This window comes from Eubalaena glacialis, chromosome 14 (genome assembly GCF_028564815.1).
Source record: "Eubalaena glacialis isolate mEubGla1 chromosome 14, mEubGla1.1.hap2.+ XY, whole genome shotgun sequence".
In the NCBI taxonomy this organism is placed as follows: Eukaryota; Metazoa; Chordata; class Mammalia; order Artiodactyla; family Balaenidae; genus Eubalaena; species Eubalaena glacialis.
In genome coordinates this window covers 60754576-60779163 of record NC_083729.1, presented here as the reverse complement: position 1 = coordinate 60779163, position 24588 = coordinate 60754576, and the positions used below count along the sequence as shown (strand labels likewise).

At 34.8% G+C, this 24588-nt stretch overlaps 1 protein-coding gene across 8 annotated transcripts in view; it reads left to right on the top strand.

Annotated features, from left to right (window-relative positions):
- TIA1 (TIA1 cytotoxic granule associated RNA binding protein) overlaps window positions 1–23027 on the top strand; it is a 29364-nt gene extending 6337 nt beyond the window's left edge. Inside the window, exons 2-13 of one of the 8 annotated variants that reach the window (XM_061168638.1) lie at window positions 2094–2190; window positions 5215–5313; window positions 5822–5876; window positions 6047–6079; window positions 7226–7313; window positions 10519–10594; window positions 16351–16459; window positions 16847–16942; window positions 17048–17132; window positions 17601–17724; window positions 19330–19472; window positions 20395–23027. In XM_061168638.1, the coding sequence (XP_061024621.1) occupies window positions 2094–2190; window positions 5215–5313; window positions 5822–5876; window positions 6047–6079; window positions 7226–7313; window positions 10519–10594; window positions 16351–16459; window positions 16847–16942; window positions 17048–17132; window positions 17601–17724; window positions 19330–19472; window positions 20395–20521 (1132 nt within the window). In that variant the 3' untranslated portion in view covers window positions 20522–23027. Of the gene's footprint in view, window positions 1–2093; window positions 2191–5214; window positions 5314–5821; window positions 5877–6046; window positions 6080–7225; window positions 7314–9617; window positions 9667–9738; window positions 9805–10518; window positions 10604–16350; window positions 16460–16846; window positions 16943–17047; window positions 17133–17600; window positions 17725–19326; window positions 19473–20394 lie in introns of those variants that run through there. The other 7 variants (XM_061168637.1, XM_061168640.1, XM_061168639.1 and 4 more) reach the window with 7 other exon arrangements.
- The last annotated feature ends 1561 nt before the right edge of the window (window positions 23028–24588 follow it).

The following is a 24588-nucleotide window of genomic DNA, read 5'->3' as shown; positions in this document are numbered from 1 at the left end:
ATTGGTACAGTACTGTTAACTACAAATTTTATTACCATTTCCCCATGCCACTAATGTCCTTTTTCTATTCCAGGATCTAATCCAAGATACCACATTGTGTTCAGTTGTCATGTCTCTTTCCTGTAATATGTAAGGAGATATCTTCCATTACTGTGGCACTTTTGAAGGGTACTGTTTCTCCACTGTACAGTGACTACTATTTTTCTCTACATACTCTGTCAGTTAGAATTGAGTCACTAAGAGTAGCCGACCCTCAAGGAGAGGGAAATTAAGCTTCACTTCAGAGAGGGAGGTGTATCAAAGAATTCTTGCCAGTAGCGATTGTTACTAAGGTGTTTTAATGGTGATTTCTCTCATTTCTTCTATATTTATTAATTAGAATTCTGTAAGAAAAAGCTATTGCCCCCCCCCCCCAATCTAGAATTCAGTCAAGGATTATTCATTGTAGTAGGTTGTCAGTGTCTTTTAAGTCCCTCTTAATCAAAAACAGTCTTCCCCTCTTTTTACTTTTTTTTAGGACAATCTTTTGAAGATAATCAAATAAGTCGCCTTATATAATATCCCACATCTGGATTTGTGTAATTGTTTTATATGCCCAATATCCTGTAAACTTAGATCTAAATTTAAGCTTAGCTAGATTCAATTAGATATTTCTGATTTGAATACTTCATAGATGATATTATATAATTCATATTGTACACACAATGTCTCATTGTTTATCCATAAAATGATTTAAAGTTTGAACACTGGGTCAAAGTGGCCAAAAGCTCTCACTTTTAAGGTGGGTTTTCCATTTGCAGTTGTTAAGTGATCTATGTGATAACTTAGGCACCCTGCAAATATCCATTTTCTTACCAACCTTTCACCTAATAGTTTTATATCCATTAATCGTTCATTAATGGTTCATGCCTGAGTCAGTTTTTCAGTCGGGCTTACACATTGCTAATTTAATGCTCTCTGTCTACATTTATTGACTAGCATTTTTCTATAAAGGAATTGTTCATTGTTCCTTAAGACTCAGCACTTCTCCCTTTGCCATTTTAACCTATACCTGTGCCTTCACAGTAAGCATTCAATATTCTGTTGAATGGGTAAATGGAAGGAAGGAATTGAATCCACACTTTCTGGCATGTATAGATGTTTATTTTTCTGGGGAGAGAGTCCATACCTTTCATCACATTCCCTGAAGGATTCTTAGCAGAAGAATGAGAAACTACAGTTGTTGGGAGACAGCATTCTCTGATTTCAGAAGTAATAAACCTCTAACTCTAACATGTCTGGAGGTAATCTCATTTTAAAATCCCATTTTGAAAATTTATTTATAAACCCTTTAAATACGGATCATCCCCCTTCCCCCAGAAAAAGTAAGGATCATCCCAGTCATGTGGTCTTATACATTATTTACACTAATTAAGTTTGTTAGTCACCACTTCATATTATCTGTTAAAAGTCTCTCCTAGACTCTTTCTACTCCCTTTCTACTATCACTGATCAGTGGAAGGTTTCCCATTGAAAGGTTTCCCATTGAAAGGTTTCCGATTCTTTTGTGAGCATGTACAACACCTGATAAGTGATTTATCCATGATTTTTCAAAAATATGTTTACTGTGTAAGCCAAAGTATACCTAAATTGGACAGTTTTAGGGAAATCATGTGAATTAAAAATTGAAGATAATTTAATGTTCTCAGTAATACTGTAGAAGTAGAAATAATTGCAAAGCTTTCCAGGATCGATTGTGTAAAATGTTCTACATATTTAATGATTCATTTGAGAGATTTTAAGCATATCTTCCTAAGGTAAGCCTAGAAACTTAGAAACAAGCAACAGGTTTTATTTGTACAACCTTGAATAAAAACACAGACACACACTAGCTTCCCCTCTGCTAACAGTGTCTCATTAATATATTTGCAAGTAACGTATCTTCCATATGTTTTGAAAGAGATTTTGAAGTTTTCACAAACTTTTAAAAAGTTCCCAAATAGTAGATCCCAAATAGTAGATCCCAAAGATCTACCTATTCCCCATATTCACTCTCCAGTAATCAACAAAAGAAGCAAATTTAAAATGATGAATTGTTTTTCTTTGTGTTTCAGATATGTCGGTAACCTTTCCCGAGATGTGACAGAAGCTTTAATTCTCCAGCTCTTTAGCCAGATTGGACCTTGTAAAAACTGCAAAATGATTATGGATGTAAGGGTATTTTACTTAGTTAACTTTCTTTTTTTTCTTTTCTTTGAGGTTGTCCATGATACATTATTTAAATCCATTACTTCCAGGAACTCTTAAATTGGTTTATACAGTCTAAATTCATAGGGGTTTTAGTAAATTTGTAATGAATCCGTTTTGGCCACAAAGTTTGTTTTAGTAAGTAAAGAAAGAAGAGAATGGTACTAATCATGTCTAAAGCAGATGACAACTATATGTGGGCTCTTGTTTTAAAGTGTATTGAGGCATCAGAATTGTTTGTTTTATATGTAGTATCAGTTGATTGGCTAAACTAGAAATTCAGTTATTACAATTAAAATGGGAAATTGGGTAAAAAAAAAATAGACCTTGATACTGTGAAAGTGTTTTTAACTTAATTTTGAAGTTCATGATTCAAGTTTTTCTTGTATTGTGGCAGTGCCCATCCATCAGACCTTAATGTATAGAAAAAACATAGAATTCACTCATCTAATTGGTATTAATCCTGAGTCATAATGTGTGCTAAAAGGCACCTTAAAATTCTTTTGATGAGAAAAACAGTGCTAAAGAGAAATCCTTTTATCCCTGGTCTCTCCTACCTTTAAACTTTTGGTTTTCTTTTCTCCAGGAAAGAAAATCATATGTCTGTATCTACTACTTTCTCTTCTATTGTATTTCAATTTAACTTTTTTTTACTTGGTATTTTTTAAAATAATTATTTAGCCAGTTGGCTTTGGTTTGTTGTCTCAGATTTTAAAATGTCAAACCTTTCTCCTGGGATTTCCCCGGTGGTCCAGTGGTTAAGACTCTGCCTTCCAATGCCAGTTCGATCCCTGGTCAGGGAATTAAGATCTCATCTGGCGCAGGGTGCAGCCAAAAACTAAAAAAAAAAACTTTCTTCTAATGTGGTAGGGTCACCTACATATAATATAGATGGATTCAACAGATGTTTTTTGTCCTTTTCACTCTTCTAAAGTGTTTTCTTATCACATTTAATATCTGTATGCCTTTGGATAAAGAAGAAAAGATTTCTGTACCCTTAGAGAAAGACAAGAGGGAGAGATAGGGGACTATGATGGAGAATTTAAAACCAATCTTTCATCTGGGGCTCCTTCCTTATCTTAGTGATAGCATTTATGGAATGCCTACTGCCTGTTATTTTAATGCTGATGCCTTATCACAAATGCTCAATAGAAACATTACAAAGCAGATGTTATTCCTTTTTTTTTATTATTTTATTTTATTTATTTACTTTTGGCTGCTTTGGTTCTTTGTTGCTGTGCACGGCTTTCTCTAGTTGAGGCAAGTGCGGACTACTCTTCGTTGCGGTGCGCGGGCTTCTCATTGCGGTAGCTTCTCTTGTTGCGGAGCATGGGCTCTAGGCACACGGGCTTCAGTAGTTGTGGCTCACGGGCTCTAGAGCGCAGGCTCAGTAGTTGTGGCGCACGGGCTTAGTTGCTCCGCGGCATGTGGGATCTTCCCGGACCAGGGCTCAAACCTACGTCCCCTGCATTGGCAGGCAGATTCTTAACCACTGCGCCACCAGGGAAGCCCTTCCTATTTAAAATATACAGAAATGGGCAAAGCAAGGATGTAAACCCAGATTGATCTATTCTCTCCATAGGTCTGTAGGCTGCTATTCTCTCTGTGTCTGGGTCTTTCTAGATATTTGCCTATTAAAGATCACTAGGCAAAATGTTAATGACTGCTGGACCTACAAAAAAGGCTAGCTAGGTTACCTCTGCCACTTTGTATAAATTTTGGATTTTGGTCACTCAAAGGCTTAGATTAACTATTCCTTCTCCTCCTCCTTATCATTATTTTATTATTATTAAAGTCTAAATTCCAGTCTATTCACACTGATGCACTGATGTTCATATTTAGAAATTTTATACTCCCTAGAGTATAAAGGCTGATAATGTATATGCTTAGAATTTTTTTTTAATCTAAAAAGTAGTTTTTTTTTTTTCTGGGTACAAATTAAGTAAAATGAACATTCTTATTTATTTGATTGTCCTACTCTTAGGTGTAAGCCACTTTTCTAACCACATTCTGATGCCTGTCAACATTGATCTTGGTAATAGAATTCCCATTAAATATAGCGTAGTTTGATTATACAATTTTAAAAACATTTTTATATTCTCTAATGTTTTTAAAATAAAATAATGGATAGTTTAAATGTCATCAATTTTGTGGTTGCCTCCTTGCTCTAAAATTCTTTAAAATCATTGCCAGTGACTTTTTTTAACTGTTAATTGTGCTTGAAACAAAGTGGCATATTTCTTTCTTCTGTTATCATCCTAGTCTTTTCAATTAGTTTCTTATTTTAACAGTTCTGCTTAGGAGATTATGGAAAGAATTAAAAAGTCATTTGGTATTTTGTACTGATAGGTGTAAAATATTGGGTGTTTTTTCTGCTTCTTTAATTTATCAGAAAACATCCAGGCTTCACCTGTCATCAGACCTCAACTACTTGGAACACCAGTAGAAAAGAGGAGAGAGGTTTTTTTTTCTTTTTTGGCCGCACCGCGGCTTGTGGGATCTTAGTTCCCTGACCAGGGATTGAACCTGTGCCCCCTGCAGTGGAAGCACGGAGTCCTAACCATTGGACTGCCAGGGAATTCCTGAGAATTTTTATTTTTAAAAGATTTCTAAGCAGGCAAAAATTTTGATGTCAGAAAGTCCACATTCTAAAACCTATTCTAAAACTTTACTTACCAGAGAACTTCTTCAGTTTTCAGAGCCTGTTTACTTACATTTTAGTAACAGGTTTAAGAAGGTTAATTAGAACACTTAGTCATTAATAAAAGATTAAATTATATATAGTAGTATAGTATAAGCTGTTGAAGAAGATAGCTTTCTATAAAAATAGTTCATTTTTTAGTGTTTACTGCCTTATCGAAACATTTATTTGCAGAAAAGACCCTTCGTTCTCCATGGCCTGATACTGAGATGTATAAAACTTTGTATAGTTTTAAGGTATTGGGAGTATAAAACTTAAAATTGGCTTTTGTGTTTCTTCTTCAACAGACAGCTGGAAATGATCCATATTGTTTTGTGGAGTTTTATGAGCATCGTCATGCAGCTGCAGCACTAGCTGCTATGAATGGGCGGAAGATAATGGGTAAGGTAAGCTGTCATAATTAAAGAAGGTGACTTGCACTGGAAAATTCTAAGTTGTATACGGTTTTGTTTCCTTTTTAGAAGCATTGTATTCGCTTTACAGAAAATGATCACATTAATATTAAGAAGCTGGGATAAAGCGTTTAGAGGGTATGTTTATGTTAGTATTCTTAATGGTGCCTTGCACATGGTAAATACTAAGACATTTGTTGAATTATTCAAGCTTTGATGAAAGATCTAGGAACATTGGATACTAATGGGGAAGAATAAAAGAAAAAAAATTTATTGGTACTTTAGAAAGGTTAGTTGAATGTTAACAAAGAAGTATGTATAGTTAGGATTTGTTAACATTATTTGCATAAGTGTACGTTAAAAAATAAGTATTGAAATTTTGACCAGAAAGTTTGAATGCTTCATCTCAAACATATACCTATGTGTTCATAGATGCAAAGCTTGTAATATCTGATTATTACCTTTATTTTTATGGAGTATAAATGTAGAAAAATTTTTTTAGGAAGTCAAAGTGAATTGGGCAACAACCCCCAGCAGTCAAAAGAAAGATACAAGCAGTAAGTATATTTTATACTCTTTGAACTTTTGTGTTTATTGTACATAGTAGTTTTATTGTAAAGCATATAAACATCATACATTTGCAGTAATGTTTTGATCGTTATCCTAAGATATGATTGAATGTGTTTGTGTTAATAAATTTAAGAACAAATCTAATCTTTGTCATCAGGTAGTACCGTTGTCAGCACACAGCGTTCACAAGGTAATTGTATCTTCTTAAACATAAAATGAAATCTCTTGAAAGGGTATTCACTAACCACCTGAAGTTTTTTTGTTTGATATTGGGGGGAGCGGGGAGGGAGGGGTCGTATTTCTATTTGTCTCTCTGGCAATATTTTTCCCCCTTTTTCCCACTGTTGACCAAGTGTGGTTTGTCCACTACTTTGGTGGTATTTTAAGTTCTCTGATCCCCATTGGTAGCAGCTGATGCCTTAGAAATACTTTCACCACTGAAGGGCAGGATACCCTGTTTCCTTGAGGTCACGATCTGTGCTTCATACCAGATCTTCTGATTGCTTGAGTTGCTCCTGAAACTGTGTTTCCCAAATGGCAACCCAATATGTTGCTTAAGGCCTGCCAAATAGGGGTAACTTTTCTTTCCAAATATACTTTGTCAGAATTGATATATATGTCCATTTAAAGTGTTGATCCAACTATTTTGTATTTTTAAAGTGTTTCTTTTTTTTTTGAGCATTGTCTTTTTAAGAAAACTTCACATATGGGAACGTTTTTTTCTCTCCAGTGCTTTTTTAATGGCTCTGATATAAAGTGAAGGGATTACTGTTTTCATTCTGTTGCCTTCAGTCTTAGTTCACTTGCACATGGATTCACATAAACTGAATGGTGTAATGTCTGGGCAACCAAAACTGTTGGCTTTTGAGAAAACTGTCAAATACTTTAACATCAAACTGTTGCAATGCAAGGTATTTCTTTGATTGTTCTTCACAAAATATGGTTAAACCAAGTATATCACATAGGTAAACTGAATAAATGTAAATAAGTACTATTAGAATGGTAATGAAGTCATAAATATATATATATATATATTTTGCAAAACTTATTATTATTAGTTTATTTTCTTAGGCAAGTATAATAATTGGCTATAAGTAGAAATATAACTGTCAGTTTCCCATTAGATATATCACAGTCCTTAGGAGAATCTTTCCTGTATTGTCACCTTGATTCATTATGTTTAAAACTGATAGGATTTGTCTAGGTATAGGATAGTGTTATACTTTACTATAATCCATAAATTATTTTAAGAATACTTTACTGAATAGATTTTAGCATTTTTTTAAATTCTAAAATTATGTTTTTCTTTTCACTTCCCCTTCCTTCCCCTTATAAGATCATTTCCATGTCTTTGTTGGTGATCTCAGTCCAGAAATTACAACTGAAGACATAAAAGCTGCTTTTGCACCATTTGGAAGAATATCGTAAGTAACAGAAGATAAATTTTAAATGCTTTATATTAGAAACAATCTTACGTAGAAGTAATTTGAAAATCTATTGTGAATTTTGGACATTAATTTTAACACTGAATGTGATGTATTAATATTCACTTGAATGAGTATACTGTTTAGAGACTATTCAAGCAGTTAACAGCCAAAGATTTTTTCCCATTGATAAATAAATCTTTGGTCTTCAATTATCTTAGAATTCTTTTTCAATTAGCATTAGCTTTTAAGAGACAAATGTGCTGTTGTGCATATTGTTTCTTATATGAGTGTCTTGCTAGCTTGGTCATAATCTTTAGTGAACTTGTGCTATGACTAAGGAATTTAGACCCTTTGGCACTTCTATGATACCATGCATTTTCTGTTAATATATTTTAACAAAAAGAAACCTTAACAATTCAATCTAAAACGCAGTTATTAAATGTTAATTCCCAGGTATCCTTTTGTTGTTGTTGCTATTAACAATAATAATAATGCCTTTTAGTGTTTTGTGAAGCACTGTCTTGCTTGCATTTGTTATTAATTGTATAGTTTAGGGCTTTTATAAAAAGCTCACTCAAGGAGTATTCATCATAAAAGAACTTTATATTTTGAAAAGCATGCCTGTAATAGAGTAAGAATAATAAGTTGATGATTGCACTTTCTTAGAAGTAATCGTTGAATTTAGAAAACAAAATTTTTAGAGTTTCTTGTTGCTTTAGTATTGTTATTCCAGCTAGAAGAGTAGGAAAAAGGAAATGTTAGCTTTGGTTTGGTTTGATGAACAGACCAACAGCAGAGATGAGAAGGAGACTGGACAGTAAAAGCTGGTGGTATTGGTGTTGAATTTTGGAAGTTTTCGTTTGAAGAGTTTTAGTTCATTGGTAGGAGGATGAAAATGCATAGTGACCAAGGAATGACCATAAGTAAGGGGCCAACTTTAAAGGCAGTCACACGATTAGGGTTTACAAGTGGACTCTTCTATTAGGTGACATTTTTCTTTGTCTCTTAGAACTGACTTCAGGAAAATAAAGTTCTAATTTCTTGACTGTTCCTTTTAATCTGTTTTAGGGCTTTGATTATGGTTAGCTGGCTTTCTAGCTGGCTTTCAAATATCTAGATTGGAAAGGTCTTAACCTTTGGCCTCTCAAAGTTTCTATAAATCTCTGTATGCAAAATTTTATGCTGGTTTTCATTTTGGTGTGGAGTATCTTTGTAAGTTTTATCCTATTTTCAGATTAGTCACAGGACCATAAAAGATAAAGAACTCTGATATAGATCTTTGCTGCTTCTTCCTTAGAGAATCCTTTCAGATATAAGTAAGAATTAAATATATTTCAAGGCTAACATTTCCTGAAACTTACCTTTAAAAAGAAAAGGCTTTTCTAACATTTTAACAGATTAAATGCTATTTTATTAAATGTTTCGATTTTGATTGCAGTAGCTTTTCTGAAAGCATGGGAATTTTAGTTTGGCATTAGATAAAGATTGTTTAACAATTGGTGAGTTTAAGTTAAATGACATTCAAATTTTAGTAATTTCATTACTTTTTAATCAAGGATCAATAATTTCTTTTTGTTAAATATGTTGGTATCATAATTATAGTCTGTAGATTTTCTTAGAGTCAACTATGATTACTGATGTATATATCATTTTTTCTTGGTAAGGCCTTTAAGTTTTATAATTTTCAGTCGAGATAATGTCTAAGCTTTAGGCTACCCAAAGAGTTAGTGTTTCTAAATTTGAAGGAACCATTTTCAGTTGGTAGCATCATTTCCTGATTTTTTTCAATTAAAGGAGATAAGTTGATAAATATATATATTGAAAGGTTCTCATGATAGTCAGGTATTCCCTGTAGAGATCCTACAACAGTGCTTGATTTATAAAAGGTGTGTAGTAAATGTTGGCCTATTAAAATATTTAGTATATAAAATACAGTACTTTCTTTCCCTAATTTATATAGCTTAAACTTTTCCTGTTCCTTGAGTTTAGGGTAGTCTAACAAATTTTGCTATAGAAATGAATAAGCTACAAATTAAATGCATGTGTACCATACAGATAATTTTAATAAGTATTTTTACATATTGAGAAGTGGCTTGCATTAGTTTTCCCCTTTCACCATCACCTCTTTGTCATTTTGACCCTAAACACTTAATAAATCACTCCTAAATTGATCAAAATATGCTTATGTATACTTTAATATAAAATTATATTGCATGGCTTTCTGACTTGGGTTTTTGTTGTAAAAGTGCCTGTTTTGTTCATGTGTCCTGAGAGAACAAGCATTGTGACATACCTGGCTAACTTAAAAGCAGATTGCCTGTGAAGCACAATTTGAGTCCAATTTTTTGAGGTATGGAGTTTTAGCTATCATGGCTGGGTTTTTTACTCAATCTCAAATAATAGGGCTCTGGTTATTTTGCAGAGTATCTCTGAAGAATGGACAGAATTGCCCTGGCTAACTACAAGCTACGGTTCACAGTGGATAAATGTTGGCGTGCTTTTTTACTTTCTGACTTTTTAAAATTTTGCTTTTATATCTTATAGTTTCCAATCAATCTTATATGATTGCTATTTTAGAATTTAGTATAAAATCTGCTCTTATATAGTATAAAACTAAAGTGTGTGTCTAGTATTTTTCTTCAATGATTTAACGTTTCTGAAAAGTCAAGTTCTCAAAATTTACCCATAGTCCGGAAGGGGGGTATGAACTGATCTGAGAAAATGAAAAAATTTAATTAATTTAGGGAATATACAACTTTTTCATTCTTTTAGTTTCCAGTTTTCTATTTTAATTTTTTAATGATTAGGTAGTAAGTATATAGTGTCAAATAGCAAATTATAAATTGCATGGTTAAAGAAAGCCATTCATTTAGTGTGCCTGTGAACCCTATAAGTTAAGTAAAATTCATGTGAATAGCTGCTTTTACCATGCTTAATATTTAAAAATTTAAAAATTTTTTGAAGTGGGAGGCAGTTTCTGTACAATGTATACATATATATTTAAGAAGTTATTGATTTGCATGTTTATAAAATTAAGCCTCATTTGCTAATACATGATAAATTTTATAGAATAAAAGGTGAATTTACATTAAAGGTTCGTTTTAATGAAGATGAAACATGAAAATGAGTTGTGTATGAAATTCTCACTTGATATCCAGAGGAGAGTTTGCAAACCTAAACTTCCGATTGTTTCTGATTTCAGAGATGCCCGAGTGGTAAAAGACATGGCAACAGGAAAGTCTAAGGGATATGGCTTTGTCTCCTTTTTCAACAAATGGGTGAGCTAAATAAAAAGTGCATGTGTAGTGCTTTAAGAGTAAACGATAAAAATATTCATTTTGTTTCGATTGTTAATCATTTTCCTCATCTGCCATTTGTTCATTTCACTGATAATTAATACCTTTACTAGAGGATATCTTTTTTCTCCTGTTTGGTCATTTAGTCAGCATTTATTTAGCACCTGATGCATGCAAACTACTGATAAAATGTTTTCAGAATATAGAAAGTAGAGGTGTTTAAATCATCAGCCAAAGTTAGATATTGACTATCTGATTTATATATTTAATTCATTACGTCCCTGTTTCATATTCCCATGGTAATTCAAAAGTAGCTAATAAAATGTTCCAATGGGTGGGAACCTTTCTTAAAATTGTATGTTAATGTATTTGAAAATGTCTCATCATTTCCTTCATTCAGTAAACATTACTAAACATGAATTTGCATGGACTTGAAATTTCTGGGTTTTGCAGAGAAAAGGAAGGATAGCGCATTTTGTCAAATGAGAGGTGAAAGGAGGGTATAAAGAAGGAAAAGGCTCATATGTAGTGTGACGACTGGATAAAATCTTTGGTATGTTCTCCATACAATATAATACTGTGCTGTTGTTTACAAAAAAGAAAATGAATGAGGAAGCTCTGTAAGTACTGGTTATGGAAAGATTTCCATGGTATATTGTCAGGTGAAAAAGCTCTTTTGTGTAAAAAAGAAGAGAGTGTGTGTGTGATTTCTTTTCCCCCTTCAGGGATAACAAGAAACTTGTAGGGTTTCCTGTTTGGAGGGTAGGTAATGAGAGTTAGGCAGATGGGCAGCAGGGCAGGAGGCTTCTATCTGTATTGTACTGTTTGAAGTTTGAACCTTATAAATATTTACAAATTCAAATAAATAATTTTTTTAGTGTGATAACTCAAGGTTCCAAACAATTAAATGCAGAGATACCACATTTCTAAAAATATAGGGATGGATGGTAGGAGAATTTAATGCACTAATCTTGGAGTATACACTAAGGTTTCATTAACCTTAGATTTTATTGTATTGCCTCTATGTTACGACTGTTGTTTGCCAACGATTACTACAAAAATATTGTACTTTCTGTGTAAGAGTACCTTAGAATGAGCCATTAAAATTTTTGATAATATAAAATGTATTTTAGAAAGGATTTTCTTACTTTAGTAAATGGAGTATTTGAAATAGATATCATTTCTTGATGACTTCAGGTCAAATTTATGAGCATCATTCTGAGTCTTTTAAAAATACACCCGTTCGCAGTTATGCCAAATAGTGTCAAATTGTCTTGTTTTTTTTCTAGTTCCTGTGTCTGCTTACATTGAAACTGTTTGGTTATTCCTCCCTATGAACTCTTACTATCCAGATACTTGCTATAGCAGCCAGCTTGCAACCATTTTGCCCCAAATTTACTTTTCAAATAAAAATATCTGCCCTAAAAATGTTTACATGGCTTGTAAGTTAAGGCAAAAGAGGGTAGAATGCACTGTAATGCATTTGCTGTTTGCACAGTAACATCATATCTTGCAATCACATTGTTTAAATGTATAGCTATCATCTTCCTCTCATGAAGTGAAAATGCCTTCTAAGAAGTAGGTTAGCCTAAGAGGTCAGGAAAAATCTGTATATTAGAAGAAAAGTTGCACATGGTAAAGCATATTGAGAGGTGAAGGGGTAAAAGCTCCATCATGTATGTGTCCCATCTACCAAGTATAAGATGAGATAAGAAAATAAAAACTATGAGAATGTAGCTGGTTCTCAAAGCTTTACTGTTAATCACAGCATAATATTTAGGAAAGGTAGAAAAATACCTCTACAATGGATTGATAGCCACAATTAATATGAGTTCCTTAAAGGATTGATAAATAGGATATTAGTGTCTTGTGCTACTTGGGGAAATAGGTTGAGGGCTTTGGGTTGACTAAGAGCTCATTTTTTCCATTTGAGATTATGGAATATATACCCCTGCTATATCAAAGTCACTATTTAATGCATATTTAGTATGAAAGTCAGATAGCAAACGATGTCTGTGTGTGGCCTCTGGAGTTACCCAGAGATGGATTGTAATCCTGACAATCATCATATGATAGGTGTAACTTTGAGTAAGTGATTTAATGTGATCTTCCCAAATTTATATTTCAGTTTCTGTACATTTGGGATATGTGATTGGTAGGCATTCTCAGTGCCACAGCGCTGTCTGAAATTACCCCTGGCTCCCTTGCCTCTTCCTGTGTTGTGTGTGCTAGGCAAACTCCAGTACTGGTTGAACATAGCCTCTCTGCCTACTCTGAAGTAATTGAGTATTGCTAGAGAAAAACTGAGTCAATGGTGTTGCTTCTAATTTAATGGTCACACATTAGATGAGTACATGTTACTGTCTTTGCAAACCTATGTTTCTCTAGCAAATTGGATTTCCTGTTCTTTGATAACTATTTCATGCCCCCTCATTTCTGCTCGGATATTACTCACTCTTTTCTCCATCACCACCCTGAGCTTCAGCTGAGAAAATAGAAGCTATCATACAGGAATTCCCTGAGCTTTCAACCACCAAACCTACATTAAATGCACTCACCTTCTCCCTCTTCCTCCTATTACAGTGGAGGAAAGGTCCTGTAAAAGACCAAATCACTTATGATTGGGGTCCCACCACTCCGTCCTTTTTAAGGACTTTGATCACGTGGTTATTCTGGTTTTTTCCCCGACTAAAGCTTTATTGAGATATAATTCACATACCATAAAATCCACTCATTTAAGGTATATGACTCATTGGTTTTTAGAATATTCACAAAGTTATGCAGCTATCACCACAATTTTAGAATATTTTCATGACCCTGAAAAGAAACTACATACTCATTAGCAGTCACTAGCTTTTTTCTTCTACACCCTCTCCCCTCAGCCTTGAGCAACTATTAAATCTGCCTTCTGTCTATATAGATTTCCCTGTTCCAAACATTTTTTATAAATGGAATTGTATAATATGTGCTCTGCTTGTTCTTTTGTCCTGTGTCATCAGTCTTTCCCTCTTCACTGAATCATTCCCATCAACCAAAAAACATGTTCTGGTGTCTCTTAATAAACTTAACCCCATATCCCTTCCTTATCTATATCCCCATTTCTCTTAATAATTCAGAATCCAACTTCTCAAAAGAGTTGTTTGCATATTCTTCCACTTCTTTGTCTCCCACTCACAATACACATACACCCCACAGAAAAAATTTTCCCTCTTCTGTGAGCAGGTAATTGTATTTGTTTTCTAGGGCTGCTGTATCAAAGTAGCTGAATGACTTAAAACAACAAAAATGTATTCTTTCAAAGTTCTGGAGGATAGAAGTCCAAAATCAAGTTGTCATCATGGCCATGTTCCATCAGAAGACTGTGGAAGAATCCTTCTTTCCCTCTTCTTAGTTTCTGGTAGTGACTGGCAGTCTTGGTATCCTTGGCTTGTAGCTGCATCACTCCAGTCTCTGCCTTGGTCTTTACATGGCCTTCTTCCCTCTGTGTGTGTCCACGTTAGCTTCTCCTCTTCTTACAACGGCCCTTCTTAAAGGGCCCACCCTAATTTGTATTGACCTCATCTTAACTAATACATCTGCAAAGACCCTATTTCCAAATAAGGTCACATTCACAGTTATGGGGCAGGGTAGATAGGACTTCATATAAATTTAAGGGACACAGTTCAACCCACAACAGTAATTAAACATTGTATGGAGTTCAGACTTGGTAGTGTAGTAAGCAATATTTGTTTCTTTTTTAAGAATATGCATTTCCTTTTTGTGTCTCAAGAACAGCTTTTAGTTTGCCTGTTCTTTTGTGCTAGTTTAAGCTGACATTTGACATATGCAAACCAAAGCTGAATCCCATCTACTTTTCACTCTACTCTTTTTTTTAATAAGTTTATTTATTTTTTTGTATATTTATTTATTTTTGGCTGCGTTGGGTCTTTGTTGCTGTGTGCGGGCTTTCTCCAGTTGCAGCGAGCGGGGGCTACTCTTCGTTGCAGTGCGCAGGCTTTTCATTGCGGTGGCTTCTCTTGTTGCAGAGCATGGGCTGTAGGTGCGCGGGCTCAGTAGTTGTGGCTTGCGGGCTCTAGGTGTGCAGGCTCTAGAGCGCAGCCTCAGTAGTTGTGGCACACGGGCTTAGTTGCTCCGTGGCACGTGGGATCTTCCCGGACCAGGGCTCGAACCCATGTCCCCTGCATTGGGAGGCAGATGCTTAACCACTGCGCCATCAGGGAAGTCCCTTTCAGTCTACTCTTAAGCTGGCTTTTGTTCCTACTCTATACCAGCACTACCCTTTTCAAGTTCACCTCTTGACTTCTGCTTGCTTGACTCTGACAGATTTTTGAGGGTTTCTTCCTTCATCACTGGCTATTCCTTCTTAGTCACCTTAGTTAGTGATCTCTCCTTTACCCAGGTTTCAGATTTTGCTGTTTTTCAGGGCTCTATCCCAGGATGCTTTCTTTTCTCTCTCGTCTTTCTTCATGACTCTGAATCTTATATCTCCAGCTCCGTTTACTTCACACTTACTAACAAATGGTCTTCATTTGGATGTCTTACAGATATCTCAAACTTAATGTGTCCTAAATCATCTTTGTTTCTTCCTCAAACTTGTTGCCATCCTCCCTCCCAGGCTTCTCATTTCCATTAATGCTAGCACTATCCTCCCTACTGCCCAGGCAAAACCTAGGAATTATCTTTGATTCCTCCTCCCCTTTGACTTACTGTGCACATCCCTCCCCACCAGTTCTCTCGACTCTTCCTTTAGATTACATCCACTGCTACTGCATTAGTCCTGGTCACCGACTTTTTTTTTAATCTGGATATTGCATTAGTCTCATAAAGTGTCTTTTTCCTTTTACTATCTCCCCAAACTGTTCTCCTTCTTAAAACATAAGAATGGCCTCCTTAAAACATAAATCGGATCATGATAATCTCTCTTAAAATAATCAGTTTTTTCCTCTGGCACTTTTCCTTTTTTGCACACTAGATTCCAGTAAAACTAGTCATCTTTCGCATGCTTCTTTAAGATGCGTACCAAACACTTTCCTGCCTTAACACACCTTGCAGTGCTTTTCCCTCTACCAGGAACACCCTGGTGTTTTGACTTTTCTAGCTCCTCTTCCTCTCTACTTCAGCTTAAATGTCATTTCAGATACCTTCCCTAATCATGCTGCTCTAAAGTAGATTCCCATGCCTGTATCTCAGCATGGGATATTCTCTCTCTCAACCTTTTGTTTCTGTCATGGCATTTACCACAATCTGTAATTACTTTATTTGTCCCCCGCAAAAGAATGTAAGTTCTATCGCAGCAGAGACCATGTCTACCTCATTGACCAACGTTTCCCTAGCACTTAACCTGCTGTCTAGAACATGATAGCTGTTCAGTATTTACTTGTAAGATGAATGAGAAACCAAACACTGTCATTAAAAGCATGTTGGATTGTATAAAGTGCAATTTTCATCCATAATAGTATGGGTTGTTCCATGAACTTTACAATGGCTACCTCATAAGGGCTTTTGGGCTCGAGTCTTTCAGGTGATTAACATTCCCAAAGTCTGATATCCAAGTAAAAGAAAGACAGTTTAAAAGCACCATTGTGTTTTAGGAAAGCTGTCATATATTGTGTATTTCACAAAGCATTTCATTCAAAAAACATTTGTGAAAAGCAACCATGAGTTTTCTCTATTGCTAACAATTGTTTAACGTCAACTAATAGTGGCTTCTTTGTCATTTCTAATGTTGTGTGGAACAGGATGCTGAAAACGCCATTCAACAGATGGGTGGCCAGTGGCTTGGTGGAAGACAAATCAGAACTAACTGGGCAACCCGAAAGCCTCCAGCTCCAAAGAGTACATATGAGTGTAGGTGAATTGGAGAAGAAAAGGAAATGTGGAATTTTGGAGGAAAATACACTAGATTTTAAATGTTAGAGCTGTTCCCGGAGACTTATTGCAGAAATAGATGAGAAGCAAATCAAGACTACTGTTCAAAAATGTACTTAGTTTTCATTTTTGTAATTATAAATAATAAATTATATCTCTAATGTCAAGTCTCCTATTAAATAGAGAATATTGAGTAATTTTTAGACATTCTTGGGGGAGGTTTAATCCTCAATCAAATGTAATATGTATTAAATAAGCATTTTGATCAAGGTAAATATTACCATTACAGTAGTGTAGTTAATGTTGCTTTACTCTTTCTGCACATTTTATTTAATGAATTAAAAATATTAAATTTTTCCTCCCCAGCAAACACCAAACAGCTATCATATGATGAGGTCGTAAATCAGTCTAGTCCAAGCAACTGTACTGTATATTGTGGAGGTGTCACTTCTGGGCTAACAGGTATGGGGGCTTTACCTATGTGGCATCTTGAGATTAATTTTTAAACTAAAAGGCTTGGTATTTGTAGGATTTTAATGCGGGTTGTTTTTGTTTTTTGTCTAACAGAACAACTAATGCGTCAGACTTTTTCGCCATTTGGACAAATAATGGAAATTCGAGTCTTTCCAGATAAAGGATATTCTTTTGTTCGGTAGGGGTGGTTTTTAAAAAAATGTTTCCCCCCAGATCATTTTTGAACATTTAACTTAGTGGTTTTCTTTAAAATTTACTTTGGTTATAAAGAAATAGAAATTTTTCTAGTGTTTATCATATTTGCCACTTTTTTAATAGCTCCCTCCTTCCAACACAAGGCAAATAAAACATTCTATTAAAAGAAGTTTCCCCAGAACTATAAGATCTTTGAGGGGGAAAAAAAATTGAAAATATGCCATTTTATTGATTCTTTTATATTAACTTCCTGTTATACTTCAGGCTCAGTTTGATTTTTAAAAATAGGTTTTATTCATAAGCACTTTAAACTATTTATTTATTTTTAACATCTTTATTGGAGTATAATTGCTTTACAATGCTGTGTTAGTTTCTGCTGTATAACAAAGTGAATCAGCTATATGTATACTAAACAATTTATATTGGTAATTCTTAATATTATTTTCAATAGGTTCAATTCCCATGAAAGTGCAGCACATGCAATTGTTTCTGTTAATGGAACTACCATTGAAGGCCATGTTGTGAAATGCTACTGGGGCAAAGAAACTCTTGATATGATAAATCCCGTGCAACAGGTGAGAAGGTTCTTGACTTTGCAGAGTAATTGCTGGGCTAATAGGTATTTTTAAATGAAATTGTTGATAATCGTCGTTAATGCTTCTAGCTAAAATGATAGCATATAAGGGCTCTTCATGTATTATAGTTCCAGAGTAGTGGTTCATGGATGCAGGGGTGACATGATGAATGTGACCACCTCAATTGACTCATGCTCACACAGTGGGTTTTAAAATGCTGCAACAAACTTAACGGGGTATTAAATTTTTTCTAATACTTAGTAGATTTATTCACATACTATTTGGAGAACTCACAAGCATGTTTTTTTAATTTATTTATTTATTTATTTATTTATTTACCCATTTTTGGCTGCATTGGGTCCTTGTTGCTGCGCGTGGGCTTTCTCTAGTTGCGGCGAGTGGGGGCTACTCTTCGTTGCATGCACGGGCTTCTCACTGTGGTGGCTTCTCTTGTTGCAGAGCATGGGCTCTAGGCACGGGGACTTCAGTAGTTGTGGCACATGGCCTCAGTAGTTGTGGCTCACAGGCTCTAGAGCGCAAGCTCACTAGTTGTGGCACATGGGCTTAGTTGCTCCGGGGCATGTGGGATCATCCCGGACCGGAGCTTGAACCCGTGTCCCCGGCATTGGCAGGCGGATTCGTAACCACTGCGCCACCAGGGAGGTCCTCACAAGCATGTTTGATTCAGTTGAAACAAAAGCTATGAATATATTTAGGACCTTGGCATTTTCTTCCAGATTTTGCTGCCTTTGTTTTTCCAGGCAGTTCTAGTGGTTCAAACTTGATCCCACAAACATTTCTATGAGGAAATGGAGCATCAAGATAGGAGTAAGAAAATCCTAAACTATATAACTTTAAGTAAACTGAATATAGGAATAAATAGTCTTTATCTTCCCTATCTTCCCTAGCTAAAGGAAACAGTCATATGGATAATTTACAAAACACCTAAACATTATCCTGAGTTTAATAACCCTAACCCTAACCTACTGCCTTACAAAGAGTATGCCATTTAGAGCATCATTGTAGAGTTAAAGCAGTATAACCTCACTTTTTTTTTATTAGCCGTGACTTTATAAACTTTTCTTTGTCCTTTAGTGGTTTTTTTTTTAATATATATATAAATTTATTTATTTATTTTATTTATTTATTTTTGGTTGTGTTGGGTCTTTGTTGCTGCGCACGGGGTTTCTCTAGTTGCCGCAAGTGGGGGCTACTCTTTGTGGAGGTGCGCGGGCTTCTCATTGCGGTGGCTTCTCTTGTTGCAGAGCATGGGCTCTAGGCACGCAGGCTTCAGTAGTTGCAGCACACGGGCTCAGTAGTTGCGGCTCGCAGGCTCTAGAGCACAGGCTCAGTAGTTGTAGCGCCCGGGGCTTAGTTGCTCTGCAGCATGTGGGATCTTCCCAGACCAGGGATCGAGCCTGTGTCCCCTGCATTGGCAGGCGGATTCTCAACCACTGCGCCACCAGGGAAGCCCTATCCTTGAGTTTTAATTGTAATGATGGCCCTATGTGTTATGGCTATGTATTTGTGGTATATTAGGACTGTATGTGCACCTATAACTTTAAATAATATTAAATTATCTGTTACAATTTTACTTAATAGCAGAATCAAATTGGATATCCACAAGCTTATGGCCAGTGGGGCCAGTGGTATGGGAATGCACAACAAATTGGCCAATATATGCCTAATGGTTGGCAAGTACCTGCATATGGAATGTATGGCCAGCCATGGAACCAGCAGGGATTTAAGTAAGCATACTTGTTCTTTTCCTTTATTATTAGCCTTTGAAAATGTCAAGAACTTGGGAAGAGATTTTAAGTAATTAGCAGGTAATGTGCCTTCTTTCTAAAGCATAGCCTTTGAAAGACTTAGAGAGGTTTTTACTTTATAGTTTTAAGTGTATATCTTTAAAATTTTGCCTAGAAATGTGTTGTCTTGATTTATAAACAGCGTTATGAGAAGTTTGGTAATGCTTGGCAACGAATCAACAAATATTTAAGTAAGGAAATAAGAACTTAATAGTTGCTAGGCTTATTGGATACAGTTATTTTGATCCTAGTTGCTTTATTCATTATGCTTTTTTTTTGTGCAAGAGGGTTTATTCATACATTGTTATATGAAAGCTTCTTTATACATCCTGAATTACAATTTTACTTAAATTTCTGAAAAACAAACTGGAAATTAAAACGCTTTGCCATTTTTATTAAAAAGAATCTTGTAACATTGAAAAAATTTATGAGCTTACATATACTAATAATTATCTTAATTTCTTCTTTGAGTAATATAAATGCAAGTCCGTATCATACCAAATGATCATGTTTCCTTCAGGTAGTGGCTTGTTCAACATATGTCAAACCCCCGATGGACAGTTTTCTGAGATTAGAGATGAGTTTTTCTGAGTTCAAGGGAATAAATGTTTATAGATAAAGGATATTTTCTTAGCTAGAATTAAACTAACAGAATTAAACTGTACAAATTAAAGCTACAAGGATGCTTGTTTTTAAAAGAAAAAACCTTTTGCCTTTGCTTTCTCTGGCATAACAATTATTCTTATATTTGGGCTTAAGAAAAAGGATATTTCCCACGTATGTGTTATTTATTCTTGGCATTACATTTTATTTTAACCAGTGGATTTCCCCTCCCCTCTGCTTCTTTCACGTTCTCCACCAGTCAGACACAGTCTTCTGCACCGTGGATGGGACCAAATTATGGAGTGCAGCCGCCTCCAGGACAGAATGGCAGCATGATGCCTAATCAGCCTGCAGGGTATCGAGTCGCAGGGTATGAAACCCAGTGAAAAAGGACTCCAGAATCTAAAGCCAGTGGCTTAAGGCTACAGGGAGTGTAGTAAAGCCGTTGTTTACTTAAAGATTTATCAAATCAGTCAGTGCAAATGTCAGATACAATGTATTTATTTAAAAGATTCATTTTTTAATCATGAAATTACTTACCATCCGCATTGTTTTAAAAAGAAACAATATGCTGGATGTCTGCCAATTTTTGCCTTCATTACCTTTTTTGATAAAGTTTCTCAAATCCTTGTTTCAAATACAAATGCAGGGATTGCTGCCACTTTTTTAAAATTGAGGCAGAAAATTGCACAATGTTGAACTTTTTTCCACTGAAGTAGTGTGCAGTTCTAGTTTGCATTCCTGATATGATTTAAAACATGTAATATAAAGATGTAAAAAAAAAGGAAAACCAAAACTGTGCAGAGTCTAGAAGTTCTTTGTAATCTTCAGCTTATGCACAATTCTATTTTAGGTTTTTTTGAAATAGGCATTGTTTGAGCTGTCCCATCTCCACTGTTTTCCCTTTGGGGTTTTTAAATATAAGTTATTAGTTTACATCATTTTTGTATCTACATTTTTTTCACAAATTTGTCTTGCCTTATTAAAGTTCTATAAAGTATACTTAAATGGAAAAAAATGATCTTTAGATTGAAAACTTTTCTCAGATGGATTGATAATTGCATTCATCTTGTGTTTTATATGAGAAGGTGCCTCAAGAATTCCCTGTTGAATTTGTTTAAAAGGGTTTTTATCTTCTGTGATAAACTTTGCTGTGTACCAGGAAATATAAAAACAAAAACTTGTTACTAAAGAAAATCTCTGAAATGTGATAAGTTCTTATGAACCCATGTTAATTTCATGTGTCAACTTCTACATTTACATGTATCATTTCATTATGTAAAATGTTTTAGCAATTTAATATTTTGCACAGTTAGCAAACTTTGTATGTCATTTCCTCCTTAAAGGCATCATGCAGAGTTGACAGGAGATTTATAAGGTTTTGTTTGCATGTGAATATCAAATACACACTTTGGTAGTCTTTGAATACAAAGTCATCTGCTCTTGTTTTTCAAGAACTTTGAGACACAAAGTTGTATGTAAAGAAATATATTAATTTGCCATATTCTAGTTATATTTACTCAAAAAGAGTAAATCAACTTGATTTTAATATGTACAAATGATAGCTGTGAAACTGTAGAATATCCTTATGTCAGGCTTGGGGTTTCTTGTGAACTCCAAAATTAGCCTGAATGACCAGCCGGGCAAAGCATTTTTTAAATGTTCAGAGGCCAAAAGATAAACAAACAAAAAACCGTGAAATCCTACCTCCTTAAACAGCCTTCAAAGAGGAGAATCCTCAGTGCAATCATTACTTTGATTCTTTTGGTACCTGTTTTCCTGGAGTTCCCAATTGTATTATTTTGGGGTGGCTCCGAGCATTAAGAGGTTTAATCTTTGATGGCATTGTTCTAGTTTTGAAATTTCTAGTATATTTCAGTCTCTTAGAAGAATTGTGGGAGATTTTGTTTTGTTTTGTTTTCAGCGAAAGTCACAAACTCTCCTCTTCTTTGACTCACAAAGGGGAAGGGTCCCCAGTATACATATTTGGATGCTTCATTGTTTTTAAGACCAGAGAGCTCCTGGTGTTTTATTTAGGAACAGAAAAGGCCCATGGAATCCTAAGAGTTTCCTGGCCTGTATCCTCCAGGTAGGAGCAGATGACTCTAAGCTGGTCTCTAAGCCAATATTCCTGTAAACCAGAGCCCAGGAAAGACAGATCATAAATGTATAATTCTCTGGAGTTCAATTCTATGCAGTTGTACTGATGTTTCATCAAGTCACTGTGTATTTTCTAAGTGTTGATACATTAAAAGTTGCTTTATGGAAGATGAGTAAATTTTTTAAACACTTGGAAATTTTATTTCCTTGTTAATTAACCTTCTACAGATCAGGGCATGCAACCAAAAGCAGCTTAAATACTCAAAAAATAAAATAACAGGATGCTGTTTTTAGATTCTTCTGGTTTATGTTCCTATTTTAGGACCCTCACTTTTCTCTTATTCAAAAGTATTTTATGTCCTATACATCTGTGGATTGCAGGGTAAATTATTTGGGCATAAATAATCCAAGCAAAAGTATAGTTTTTCTTTCATCTTGACTATCTCAAGAAATAACACTTTTTATTAGCCAATATTTTCTTATTGCACAATTCTAAAATGTACATTGACTACTTTTTGAGAAGAAAGTAGCATTACTCAAAGGCTTATTACTACTGAACAAATTTGCAATTCAGGAACATTGCTAACTTTGCTTTAAATCTTACTCTCAGTGTTAAATCATTTAAAAAATTTACAGTCTAAAAATCATACTGGTATTAGTATCAGGTAAGGAAATTAAAGTTTTTTAAATGGATTCATTCTCTGCAATATGCATTCAGATTTTACTTTAAAATACATCTGGTACTGTAAAGAACCTAAAGTGGTTCACACTTAATGGGTCATTAATCCAGTATTCTTTGCCCTGACTGTTTGGATATTAAAGTTCCTTTATGTTTTCTATAACCTTTGGGATCTTCTTGCAGTGATTATTGTGTGTGAGAGATTTTTTTTTCTTTTTGGTCTAGTCATATTGTTATATTCACTCAGGTATTTGTTAGATTTCTTTTTAATCTTATTTCAGAAACCATGGTTTGCATTGGGTTACTGTTTGATACCACAAAGAATTGCTGTAGATTTAACTCACTATGAAATCAGGATCTCATTTTCCTTGTTAATATTCTCTCTCTGTTGAAAATGAGATTCACATTCTAGTTTTATTCTTCTCCTGTTTTGTCCCTGTGCTTACTCAGCTTCCTTTTGTATGTATTAGAGTTCTATTACTTTTGAGAAGGCGGTTGATAAGGACTAGTTTGCATACACAAAGAGAGTTAAGTTTACCAAGAGCTACAGGGTGCTCTTGAGGTTATAGTTGAATTGGAAAAATAAAATGTGTTTGTAGGAAATAAAGAACAAACCCTTTCAATGAAAGAGTGATGATTTCTAAAACAAAATCTTTTTGTAGGGGGTCGTTACGTTTTTTCCAGTCACTGCATTTTGACTATTTAGAACTTGAAGAACATACCTCCAAAACAAATTTTAATTTAAGAGCCTTGATAAAATGTATGTGAATGTTTCTGAGTTGAATAGGACTTTACGCTATGGTCTCTAAAGTTGAAGGCTGAAGTTATTCTGATAGTAATTCACCTAAGAAAGGGAAAAGTAGATTTCTGACTCAGGGTTAATAAGCTCAGGTGAGAGGCTGTGCAGAAAATAGTTATTAAGCAGTTTTATATACTAGATAAATGAGATCCCTAGCTCCTTATTTGTGTTCAGCTCTAGAAAACCAACAGCCACACTTAAACACACCAGGCAAGATTTGGAGGCTTCTACTGTGGAAAAACTAAGCAACTCTTGAGTGAAAAGACAGATGCTGACATTTGAGGGTCCCCTCCAAATAGTAACTGGCCAAGAGTCCCCTTACAGTGGAGCGTACCAATCAGTAAGCCCTGCCCACGTACACAAACCTTCCAAACAGGTTTTTAGTGCTTCACTTCTAAATAAAGACAGCCAAAGATCACCAGAAATTGAGAAAAACTTTGATTGTAAAAGGTAGAGCTAAATAAAAGCAACTCTCAAGAATCAGAAAACTTCAACAACTATCATATCCTCAAATAAGATACTGTACTCAAGAAATTAGAACAGGATACTAATAAAATGTCACAACAAGAAATTAGAATATGAATAAATTCAGTGAGAATATTAAAAGATGAGATGTTCTATGACAAATCAAAAATATAGGGAAAAAAATAAATATGGATCAATTCAGGAGGTTTAATATTAAATCAATAGGAGTTCCAGGAAGAAAACAGAAAATAGAGGATTGGGTAGAATTTATTAAATAAAGGAAAATTTCCCTGATGAAATTTTGAGTTTCAAGGTTAAAAAAAAAGCTAATGTCGAATTTGCACAATAAATATAAAAGACCCATACGAAGCCATACCATTATGAAATTTTAGGATGCCAGACCTATAAAG